Below are 12,893 nucleotides of genomic sequence, written 5' to 3' on the forward strand. Positions count from 1 at the left end.
CTGAGCCTGGTAGAGAGCCAGCTCTGGATGTACTGCTGGGCGGGGACTGGTGACATAGAAAGGACCAGAAGATGTTTTACAGGCCCAGGGCATCCATTCTGAACCAGAAGGCAGGCTGCCAACAGGTTCTGTCCTGCTTAGAACTACAGAAGCCCTAGAGTCATCCCTGCTGGTTACCCACCTTGTTCCTATCAGCTCTGGACCTCCTTGTCCACACAGTATTTAAAAAGATCCAGGAAAAAATGCTGACAGGAGAACACAGGGCTACACATACCGCAGCGTCAGGAACCCTCAATGGCGCCGCTCTCCTTGCTGCCTTCCTGCACTAGGCTGGAGATCTCTAGCTAACCTCTGGCTCCTTCCTCACTTCTCTCTTATCACAGCAAAGATTAATTGGACATCCTGGTTTTACACTTCAGTGCAGATGTGTTTATGTTCTCGCTGAAACTGCTGATAGCCTTCCAAAAGTGGTTTAAGACAGAGGGAGTCTGTAACGGCAATCCCATACTCCTCATTTGCAAAAATATTATTTTCCATTATGATTCATGGTAATATAGAGTGTTTCAGCTGTGTTATGGGTTAGGCAGGCCATCCTGGAAATGCCATTTACAATTTTCTAAATTTAAAACACCAACTTAACGATGAATAAAAGAGCAGTTCAAAATTGGTGACTGTCTATAAATTATTTGTGAGTGAAAAACTCGATGGATCTTACCAGTGGAACTTCATTTAGGCTTTCACTACATCTAAGCAAGGAAATCTGGATTATATCACAGTTCATCACCTAAGAATTAGCAAAGAATCCTGGATTCGTTCACTCCTACTAAGAAGGTAGTTAACTGTAGAGTGAACTGGCAGGTCACAGGTATTCAGGGTAGATGGACAAGAAAGGCTTCCTGAAACAACAGGAGGGCTCTGGGCTCCTTGTCCCAACTACCCTGCATGCAACCAGTCCGAAAGATGAGCTATTGGAAGAATGCCTGAAAGAGTCTTACGAGTTCCATATTCCAAAAGAAAGCCCTGCTCTACCCCAGCCTTGAAGATATAATGACCAGGGACAGTACACCTGGGGGAGCAGGGGGCATGGACTAGGAAGCTCACCTGATCTAAACTCTCTGGGACCTTGGGCCATATGGCTGAGAGGTCTCTGTCTCCAATGGGCTGGGACTCCACTGACATAAAATGAAGATGTGAGCTAAATGGTGCTTGGGGACCATTCTTGACCTGTCACACACATTTCTGAGTTTGGGGCCGAGAGGAAGACTCTTTCCTGTTGGACACACTATCCCTAGCAGACTTTAATTGCAGGGTACAGAATCAGATGTACGATCTTGTGGCTCCCTAAGAACTATGTCCCTATTCAGTGTAGGATGCTAATCCATCCACCTTCCCCCTTACCCTCATCTCTACTACCATTTCCTGAAGTAATGGTTTCCTATCTGTGGCACTAACACCATTCACTTTGTCCAAGACTAGAAAATATTTTGATAGAAGACAATTTTTTTTTCTTGTGACAACAATGTTTCCCAAAGGAAGCTGGCTCTGAAATAGCAGAGATGTCAAACCACAGACATACGTAGCTGGTAACACTCTTGAGCCCATCTAATCCAATCCCGTCTTTACCATGGCAGAAACTGAGGCCCAGAGTGGCAGCAACAGTGGCACAGCCAGGAACCCAAGCACTCTGCTCCCTACTGTCCTGTGGGAGAACATGACTTCCTAGTTATGAGTCCCTGCTTCCACAAGGAGGGTCTCGCCCAGGCTCTGCTCTCCAGCCATGTGATCAGGGCGGGTCTGAGGACATCCCAAGGCATTGAGATCACACACCCACTCCTCATGAGTTTCTGTCTGGACTAAACGACAAAGGTATCGAGAACACAGAGCACAGTGCCAGGCACGTAATGACTATTACTGTCATCCCTACTATTATTATCAGTGACTCAAAAAAATACACACATCTCTTCTTCCATTAAGGGAAGTGTATTTGGTCCATTTGCCAGACATTAGGACATATTCTCTATTTTGGTAACTTGAAATTTTTCTACCAGATCGCATCAGAGCCAAAAAGACATCCTAGTCACTGTTTGCTCTTAGGAATAAAGTGTCCCCCAGTGTCCTCACAGGACCTTTGTTTGGAAAGTACTCCTACTTTCTCCAGTGATGGTATTTTCAGACATTCCAGTGTAGGATGCAGGGTAGAACCTGATGAATCTGAGGGCAAGAAACCCACTGACAACTGCCACCGTGTTCAACAGCAGGGTCGGGACTTAGCAAATGGGTGTTCCTGCGTGGGAAAATGTGACAGTCAGAGGGAGCACAAGTGTTCATGGGCAAAAACAGTTCATCAAATAGATGAGGCCCCAAACTCTTCCAATCACTGAAACACAGCATTCATAGTGGGACATAAAATGAGACCATCACAGAACTGGAAAGGGGAGAGGGGAAAGAATCAGGCAAAGAACCCTAAAAAGGGGCAAAGTGTGTCCAGGAAAAACATTTATCAGGAGGTCTCCAAGAGAAGGAACTGTCCACGGACAGAAAGGGAAAAACAAAAAACAAAAAAAAAAAACAAAAAAAAAAAAAAGAAAGGGAAAACAGAGTTTACTAGCACATACGAAAAATGACTGAGGTATTCCAGTTGCCTAAACGTTCAACACAAGTAAACAATGTGATGTGGAAGGAGAAAGGAGGGGAGGACAAGGAGGAGAGGAAGAGGGAGGGGGAGGAGGCAGAGTGGAAGGAGAAGGGAGGGAAGGATAAGGAAGAGGATGAGGGGACAAGGGTGAGGGGATGAGGGAGGGGGAGGAGGAGAGAGGGGAGGACAAGGAGGAGGAGGAGGGAGTGGAGGAGGGAGGGAGAGACAAGGAGGAAGGAGGAGGAGGAGAAAGCAGAGGGGGAGGAGGAGGGAGAGTAGAGGACAAGGAGGGAGAGGGGAGGACAAGAAGGAGAGAGGGAGAAGGGAGGCAGCAGGTAATCTCAGCGTATACTGATGGAAATGAGCTGCCTTTAACAGGAAGCAACAGCCTCCTCCTCATGGGCCAGGTAGAGCTGGGTAATTGTGAGTTAAAGGCAAACACAGAGTCCAGGTGAGGTGGCCAGGACTGGGGAAGAGGATGCTCGTGAAGACGATGGGTAGCCTTGGGGAAGACGACCAGGAGGCACCTGGCTGCTGTCTATGATACCAACAAAGATGTCCTAAGGAAGAGAGAATGGGTTTTCCCCTCTAGACGGCAAAATGAAACACAGCAGGTAGACGATAAAGGCAAGCAGCCCTAAGAAAAATTTTCTCAGGATGACAGATATCCCTCAGATGGATTTCATCCCCAGAGGGGTTGGGGCAGAGGCTGGATGGCCCAATGACTTGTCAAGGCCATGGTGGGAGAAGGCCCTCTGCCTGGTGGGCCTGGGCTCCCTGCAGCTCTGGGACACTGGGGACCCGGCAGGAGAAAAGGCTTTGGTCCCCTCGGCCCATGCCCAACACTGTCAACTGCTCGGCTTGCTGGGGCTCGCTTCCTCTACTTCTGTAAAGAGAAGCAAAGGTGCCCGGCCTGCTGCAGGGAAGGACCCCTCCACTTCCTCAGCCACCTCCCCTCAGAGTCTCATGCAAACCAGCTCCCCAGGGTAACAAGTTTGCACAGGGCCTTGCAGGCAGGGCCGGAAAGCCTCAGCAAGCCTGTGAGGAGACCGCTGCGGGCCACCCCCAATGCAGGTGAGGAGTCCTAGAGCAATGTCTGCATCTCCTGCAGGCGCTGTACAAATTTAAACCTACCTGGAGCCACTTTGTGAATCTCAGTAAAAAGATTTCTGCTGAAACAGACAGCTACTTGAAAGGGTTCTCCTCCCATTTATATCTAATGTGCTAAGTTCTGACTTCTGAGTGCAGAGGATAAAGGCCCATCTCCGTGGATAAAAGCACAGCATGAAGCTATTTGGCCCCACTCCCCGTCTGCAGCTGCATCTCTCACTTCTTCCCATTGCATGCTCTCCCCTTGAGACTCAGTGTCACTGACCACACAGCTCTGTGCCTTCTAATACCCGGTGAGTCAGAGGGCAGGTGGGAAAGGAGTCAGCCACATTTTAATTGAGAATCTACTATGTGCCATGCACCCTATTACACATTTTCATTTTTTTTTAATTTTTATTTATTTATGATAGTCACACACAGAGAGAGAGAGAGGCGGAGACATAGGCAGAGGGAGAAGCAGGCTCCATGCACCAGGAGCCCGACATGGGATTCGATCCCAGGTCTCCAGGATCACGCCCTGGGCCAAAGGCAGGCACTAAACCACTGCGCCACGCAGGGATCCCACACATTTTCATATATCATCTTATTTCTCTCAACAACCTTGCAATTTTTGTGGCAACATTCCCATTAAGGGAAACTGTATACAAAACAAATAAAAAGTTACTTAAAACAAAAATTTGTACCACCTGCTTCTGCCTTCAAAGCAATGGGTAAATGAATCTCTCTACCACCCCTTTTCCCTTGTCCAAGGAGATAGGTCAGACCCCCATCAAATGGCCCGTCCTGTGGGAAGGCACAGCAGTGGATAGGCAGCGGAAGGCTCTGAGCAGAGTTTAGGATACACTAGATGGAGCTGAACTGCTCCGCATAATAAAAATAGAGAGAGGGAGAAGTAGAAAGGGCAAGAAATATATTAAAACCCTAAGGCTTGTGTCGGCAAAAATGTCTGGAAGGCTTTTTAAGCACAGAAATTTCAAACATTCAATATTCACATTACAATGACGTGGACTCCCTTGAGCTTTCCAAAATCTGAATATAGGCTGATATACTCATAAAAACCTTGTGTGAAACTGGAGTGTGTGTGCGTATCTGTATATCAAAGGGGAACAGGTCCATGTGAGGGTCTGTCAGAAGCAGAGAGGAGGGCACAGTCAGAGAAAGTGACTGCGGCTGACCCTGGAGACACTGAGACAAGTCCCTAGGGAGTGACCACAATCTGGGAGAGGGCACGGGATGAGGGCTGAAGCTGACACCTGGGACATGCAGGGACCGGGCTCAGGGCCACATAATTGCTGGTTGAGGGCTGATACTTAACTCCAGCTCTGTCCGAAGACATATCCAACTTCCTTCCTTTCCTAGAAATGCTCATCTCACGCTCCTGCTCCCTCCTGACCCAGCACCCAGCACTCAACATCCTCACCATACAAACTACACGCACTCAATACTTACCTCTCATGGAGCTGCTCTGACTTCCCCAGGGTGGACAAGTCGCTCCTTGCAGTGCATAGGCCACTATGTTCACCAAACCTGTTTCTCCTCCATGTGAGTGCAGAAGCAGACCATATTTTCCAGAATTGCATTCAAGCCAATGGAACATGCAGGAAATGATGAGTACCACCTCTGGGCCTGAACCTTAAAACTTTGGGTGCAACTATCCCTCCCTTCTCTTATCTCTCATCTACCAGCCAGATTCGGGGAATCTGGAAGAAAATTTCCAGGCCTAAGAGGATGGCACAGCCTCAAAACAGAACCTGGGGCCCGTGAATGTCCCCTGTCACCACCCTGCCTATCTAAGTTGGACTGTGCTATAAGAAATAAACCTTTAATCTGTGAAGCCACCGAGAGTTGGGGGTTACTCGTTACAGCAGATAGGCCATTCTGACTAATACACCCTTTCCAAGGCTGCCATGAAACTTGTTCATCTCTCTACCATCCACCTTGCCGACCAGGTTATATTTCAATCTTCCACAAAAAATATCTACTTTCCCACTGGGCTGACCTCCTCAAGGAAAGGAACTATCTTACATTCATTCTATGTTTTCCACACCTAGAACACATAGTTTATAGGTGTCCTCACTAAGTGTGTACTGAAGAAGGAAATAAATGAATGATAGATCCCAGATGAGCCCAATGTCCAACTGGGTCTGCACTACCCTGAACATTTTTAATTAAAAAAAAACACCAGCCTTCGGACCAGCTAAGCCCTGGATGAAGGAAAGAGAACGGCCAGAAGGTGTGGCAGGGATTGGGAAGCTTCCCCTCTTCTGCTAGGTTCCCATCGTGCAGGCATACCTTGAAGTGACAAAAACCCTACCCTAGGAGAGTGAGGGCTGGCAGGAATGTTTCACCATGCTCCATCCTACAGTATTTTGAAGTCTTTTGTTTAAATCGATTGGCAATGTTTAAACACACCATTTCACACAGAAGTGCAATATTACTAATTAGGCAATAAGGAGTAAGACACTGTCATTTTATAGTAATGCATTATGCACAAAAAAGCCCTCCCTCTTTCAAATAAACCTGAGATTTCACATAATCTCATTTTTAGTATAGAAAGGGGATTCCATTCCATTAATGAAGAGCAAGTCCTGTTGAATGTGCTACTCACTTAATAGAGAAACACCAGGCATGATCCCAAAGATGCTTCTCCTGGGTTTTGGAAGAGCTTTGCCCAACCTTGAAGATCTGGTTCTCACCATGATCAAAGGCGGCCACTTTCAGTACCTCCTTTGTTCTCTTTTATCAGTGACCTCGAGGGATCCATATTTTCTTTTCCTGTAGTAAATCTCTTCATGGCATTTTGTGAGGGTTTTTTTTTCCTTCTTTAAATATGACTGGCTATTAGAGCTCTTAATGAATATGTCATGTTAATGGGGCCTGTCACAATTTCATGATGCTTTATTTTAGTTTTTCTTGTGTCAGGTAAATCACTGTGGTTGAGGATAGCTGAATGTTCCTTCCTTTCCCTCTCCCTATAGGTTCTCACTCAACTTGAGGATAGAGTCTTCCAGTTGGGTAGCAGCCCCTCCTTGAAGTGGCCCTTTGGAAGCTAGACCTGGTGCCCTCATCTTAGGCAGCATGGCTAGAGCCCAGCCTTGGCCTCTAAATAGGAAGCCATGGTGTCCACACAGCAGAACATCTTCCCGTTTCTATGGACTGGACCCTCCCTGCCTATGTGGGTGAGCCAGGCCCCTCAGCCTAGAGGGGTTTTCTCCACCCTTCCTCTCCTTGTACAGATTCAGCTCTTGTCACCCACATGCATTCCTCCCTCTGCTCCTTTGGGGCACAACACTGGCACACACTGCCTGCAAGGTGCCTCTGTCACAGCGGCACCCAGCACAAGTCTGTTTTTGAGGGGAGGAATTTAGCGTCTACATTATACCAGAGCCACACAAAGATCCTAGGCAGAGGCTCTAGAAGAGCCAGCCCTCCCCATATCTTTACTCTTCACTTCTGAAAATCTGAGCTGGTTGATACAATCCTATTTAGAATTTATATCCTTCCTTCTGCCAAAGGAGCTGAGGTAACTGATTTAATATCATCTGTTCGGGACACTTAGAAATTTTTCACATTTCTCAGGGAACAATTCTTCTGTTTTACAGTTATAAAAACACCACCAAAGAGGAGACCAGAGGACTGAGAACCTAGTATAATTTAGGCCATGAAAGTGAATACCAATTCACTGAAGTAGTCTCTTTCTTTCTCTCTTTCTCTCTGGGGATGGGAGGTGGGAAGGGATAAAAGAGACTATCTGCTGGGCACAAGAGGCTTGACGCCTGTGCCCTACAAGCTTTTAATTGTTCCACAGAAACATCTGAAAATTAAAAACAAAAACAAAAGTAGGTTTGGTCCAAAACACAGAAGATGCTGGAAAATCAAAATGGATATTTAACTCAACATTCATAAAAGTTAACACTGTGTCAGCCAGTCAAATGTGGCTCAACACACAGAGTTATCTATCAATACAACAGAGTTCCTATCGCAAGACCAAAATGAATAACTTATTCTTAATAAAACTCAACATTATAAAAAAATACAACCATTGTCTCTAACTTCATTATAGCAGAAACATACTACTTGATGTGGTTTGTGTGGATACATTTTACAACATCTGATACGCTGAAGGGCAGAGTGATTATCAGGCCTCGGGAAGCTTCACGCAACCCTGGGAGCACATAAGTCATTACACCACGTGGCCCCTATGTACTGGGTTGATCATAAGGTTTTTTGGGTTTTGTTTTAATTCTGAGTGAAAGGACTCACACACAGGCTGCTTGTTCTGGTTGGCTGTCGGCTTCTCTCTGATAGCTGTCTTTTCCCAAGGACCCAGCCAAGGTTTCGAGGAGAGGCCGCTGGGCTGGGGCGCCTCCGCTGGCACCCTCCCTGTCACTGTGCAGATGGGATGGCTCAGTCCCTCTGAGAGGTCAGCAGATCCAGCTCCGAGATCCTGGACAGGGCCTTAGAGCCTCAGGCCCTTTGCTGCAACCGTGAGGAAATGTAGCATCGGCATGAAATCTGCCTTTACTTTCTTAGCTATCTCTCGTTAAGGAAGGTAAACGGATGTACCCTACCCTGTGTGGATACTGCTCCTGGTCCTTTTGGCCACATCTGGCTTACTCCACGTTGGCCTGACAGCAGGCCTGTCCCTGACACGTGCCCTCCAAACTCTGAGTCTCCTCACGCTTACCTGGCATGTCAGTACTTCACTGTTACGGGGCAGACTTTCTGAAAACCACAGCGGCCAACCACGAAGCCACTGCTCAGATGCTGCACTTGGGAAGAGGCTCCAGGTCCAGAGGGAAGTTCATCCTTCACCGCCTCAACGTCTCTCTACCCACCACTGGCCCCATCTCAATTCCAAATGCAAATCACTTTCTGGTTCCCTGGTCATTCCTTTGGCTCACGATGAAGTGGCTGCTATTAGGAACACAGCTCCTCAGAGAGGTGGCTAGGCCGGAGGGCACTGGATTTGAATTCTGACTCTATGGATTTGCATCCTTGACTCCACCACCTAAAAACTGTGTCATGCGACCCCAGGCAGTCACCAAAATCTCACTGAGCCTCAGTTTCTCCTTCGGTAGGATGTAGAAAATAACACCTGCTCACAGAATCACGGGCTAAGATTCTAAAAACACACAGTGGTACACAAAGGTAAGACACACTTTGACCGAGAGTCCGTGCACCTGACTGCTGGCAACGAGGAAGCACGGAGTCATAGCAGAGATGTAGGGTGAAAGAGGGGTGGCGTGTGTTCACAGCCAGTCTGGGGAAAGAGGCCTGCGTGGGATGAAATGGAAAGTGCAGTCCCCAGAAGAGAAGAAAGAAGCGTCACATATGTTTCCAGTGATGGGCACTGGGGTCCCACAGACCTGAGGTCAGAGTCTCCGCTCTTCCTTGCTGCCCATGTGACCTATTCTTTTTTTTTTTTTAAGATTTTATTTATTTATTCATGAGACACACACACAGAGAGAGAGAGAGAGAGAGAGAGAGAGAGAGAGAGGCGCAGAGACACAGGCAGAGGGAGAAGCAGGCTCCATGCAGGGAGCCTAATGTGGGACTAGATTCCAGGTCTGCAGGATCATGCCCTGGGCTGAAGGCGGAGCTAAGCCGCTAAGCCGCCGGGCTGCCCCCATGTGCCTTATTCCAAGAACCTGCTCCTCTTGTATAAAATGAGGATAGTGACAGCCCCTCATGTTTATAAATGGCTTTGCACAGTACTTGGCACACAACAATTGCTCCAGAAACCCTACTATTATTAAATGGTTATCTACATTAAGACTAGACTTTTTTTCTTTTATTTATTATTTGAGAGAGAAAGACAACATGAGCGGGATGAGGGGCAGAAGGAGAAGGAGAAGCAGGTTCCCCACTGAGCAGAGAGCCCCGACCACAGAGCTCAATCCCAGGACCCTGAGATCGTGACCTGAGCCGAAGGCAGATGCTTCACCGGCTGAGCCACCCAGGCGCCCCAAGACTGTACTTTAGAGACTGGTAAGTGCTAGATCTCAGGCACAAATTGTGAGCAAGTCAGCGGTCTATGAATCCATAAGCAATGTCGCCACTGGCTCCTGTGGGCCCCCCCGCCCCCCGTGTCCTGCTCTCGGTGCTTCTCAACCCGTGACACCCCACCCCCCCTCCACTCCCCCCCCCACCCCCCCTGTCTGCTGCTCACTGCGTCTCAGCGTACATTCTCTGACAGTCTTCCTGTCCCCATGTCGGTCTCGGGCTGTCTCAGACTCTGACCTCTAAAGTTCTTCATCTTTCTCTTCCTTCCTTTATTCCTTTAAAAACCAACAGATTAAAAAAAAAACCAACAGATAAATGAGGCCACCTTCGTCTGGGCGGGCGGCGGACGGCACTTTCTCGCTGCCCGGCGCTCCCACGGCCTGCTGTCCCTCCGGGGCCGCGGCCACACCTGTCTGGCTCTCCGCAGAGGCTCACTCCCGAGGGAGAGGAGCGGGCACTCGCGGGCCTGGTTAGCGGCCGTGACAAAGCGACAGCCTGATTCGACCCCTCCGCAGCTGCAGACGGGACGGGAGGCGCGGGAAGGACAGCAGCTCCCGCGGGCGGCCGGCTTGGGCCTCCCCCGCTACACGCTCCGGCCCGCTGGAGGGAGCTGAGGCCTTTATTGGCACCACCCAAGCCTAATCCGGCCCCGCTGGGCAGGCTTCCCGGGAGGCGAGAGGCCCACAACACGGCTCCCCGAAACCGCAGGCCGCAGGGGGAGCAGAATCTGGCCACTGCCTCCTCACAGGGTGGGGCTGGGGAAGGCGCTCGAAAGAGGAGCCAGACCGTGGCCGGAAACGACCGCCGGCCCGGCTGGGAAACTGGGAAACGAGCAGGAGCAGGCGCAGGCCGTGCGAGGGTTTGCAGGGCTCTCTCCACGAGGCTCCAAAGATGGCAATGATGTTGTGTGAAATCTAGGCGGGTCTCAGGGGCAGGAGGAGGAAGACATGGCCCACGAGGAAAGGTGACCAAAGCCACATGGCAGCTTCTGCCCAGGGCCCCCAGGCAGGGCAGCAGGTGAGAGCCAGCGGACAGGCCGAGGGGCGGCCCTGCGGACAGCCACTCGAGGGATCCAGGTGAGGCCCTAAAGCCCCGACGGCAGGTGGATTCACAGGTAAGAGAGTGCTGGGAACTGGATGCAGAGCAGGTATTGCAGGTGGGAGGAAGACCTGCCTGCCCCCTCCCTTTTTCCCTCGGCTGCACCTGCCAGCCACACGCAGAAATAGAGAGGGACTTGTCAGCGGTAAAGTGGGAGTAATGAAACCAGAGAGGTAGAAACACCAGAGAGACCTGTTGGAGGGTGTCAGTGGAGACATCTGTACCTTCACACTGCTTGGCAAGGGGCCTGGTGAATGAGCTACAGCCAGCCAGGTGGCATTAGCCACTGCAGAGGGAGATCCCAGGGCTTCCAGAAGGGCAGGCTCACCTCCCCTAGCCCTCGGGCCTCACCAGACATACCCCTCCACCCCACCCAAAATTTAGCTCCCCATCCCTTTACATAAGACTTTAACCCCAGCTTAAAAGCAAATACCCATGGAATGAGAAGCATCTTCAGGGATTTCCATTATTCATCACCATTAAGATCCTAGTGCTATGAGTATTTTGTGGAGAAGAGGAAGCCACCAAGCCACCAAAGAAGAAAGCAGCCTAGAAAACAAGATTATCTGCTTTTTCATGCCACCTCTGCACCTGTCCTCCTCACCAGAGGGTAAGCCCCAGGAAAGCCAGACTGAGCCCAGGTCCTCACTGTACTTCCAGTGCCTGGGATGCCTGGCACATGGTAAGACAAGTAAGAGGTAAGTGATGAAGGCATGAATGAACACACAAATGAACAAGCTACACAGGGAGATACAGCTCTCGTGGACTATTTCCTATTCTCAATACAGCTGCATGCTAGGAGGTTCTGTATGAGGCAAATCACCTCCCATGCTGACGTGCTCAGCTCTGACAGGAGACAACCAAGGAATGGGTGCCCTAAAGTTGACGCCAAAGGCTACAAACTAACATGAACTTAATTCAAGTGACCAGGGTTTCGCCCACAATGACCAGAAGCAGCTGTGAAGTTCTGTCCCTTTGGTGATAAACTTGAGGGCATTGCAGGGGAAGTCAGAGTTCCCACCACACAGTTCATGGAGCATCTTTGGAGACATACAAAGGATACAGAAAACTGGGCAAAAAGTCCAAGTCTCCTAACCTCAGAAGGCATATTGAAAAACAAGTCCCCTTAGCTGCCAAACACAGAGCCAACATTCCTTTCCTGCCTGCTTTTACCATCATACACCTGAAAATCCTCCAGAATAACAACATCCCAGCCCTGGTGCCTGTTTGCCTTGCCTGGAAATCAGAAGCTGCAGGCAGTGGAGGATGGGATGGAGAAAAGAAAAAAGAAGACTTGTTACAGAAAAGATTGGGCCAATTAGGAAAAATTGCAAAAGCTTTCAGACCGTGCAGGGGCTCGCTCTCCTGCACACACACCGCAATCTCTGTCTCTCTTTCACTCGGATGTAATTCATAACAGATTTTACGTTTACAGGAACCAGACAGAAGCAATTTCCATGTCAACTTTTCAGACCGGTTACAACTAAGGATCTCAGGAACCTCTGGAGACAGAACTGATGAGGCTTACCTACCTGCCAGAGAGTCAGGCCACCGACCACCTGTTCCTGTTTCCTGGGAATCTCGGGAATGAGGAGAGGAGGAGGGCCCAGCAGTGGTAGCCTTGAAGGCTGGTTCATGTCCTCAGCCCATATCTCCCAGACCACTTTCTGTGCCAGTGAGCCCACAGCACACAAGAGTAATTCTTAATTTTTGTAGGATCATGAAGCACTTTGAGAATCTGATGAAAACATGGGGGCCTTTCTCGGGAAAAATGCACCTATGCGTATGCATGTGCACGCGCGCGCGCACACACAGACACACACACACACACACATTTTTATATATATTCTCAGTAGGTCTCCAAACCTACCTATGCCTCAGAATCATTTGAGCAACTTCTCAGATTATGGTGCAGCCCCTTCCTGTGCTCACCAAAACAGAGTCTCTAGAGAAGGTGTCCCAAAGTTTGTATTGAAGAAACCATTCCTGGGATTATGATATTCAGGTGAGCACCAATCTGTGAGCAGGTTTAGTCCCTGCCTAA

General features: G+C 49.2%; 1 protein-coding gene across 39 annotated transcripts in view; it reads right to left on the reverse strand.

Moving 5' to 3' along the window:
- CACNA1C (calcium voltage-gated channel subunit alpha1 C) overlaps window positions 1-12,893 on the reverse strand; it is a 747,770-nt gene that overhangs the window by 517,009 nt on the left and 217,868 nt on the right. Inside the window, exon 3 of one of the 39 annotated variants that reach the window (XM_038576293.1) lies at window positions 9,933-10,026. The exons of the other annotated variants lie outside the window; for them this stretch is intronic. Coding sequence (XP_038432221.1) covers window positions 9,933-10,026 — 94 coding nt within the window. The remainder of the gene's footprint in view (window positions 1-9,932; window positions 10,027-12,893) is intronic. 39 annotated transcript variants of the gene reach the window in all.

Source organism: Canis lupus, chromosome 27, assembly GCF_011100685.1.
Source record: "Canis lupus familiaris isolate Mischka breed German Shepherd chromosome 27, alternate assembly UU_Cfam_GSD_1.0, whole genome shotgun sequence".
NCBI lineage: Eukaryota > Metazoa > Chordata > Mammalia > Carnivora > Canidae > Canis > Canis lupus.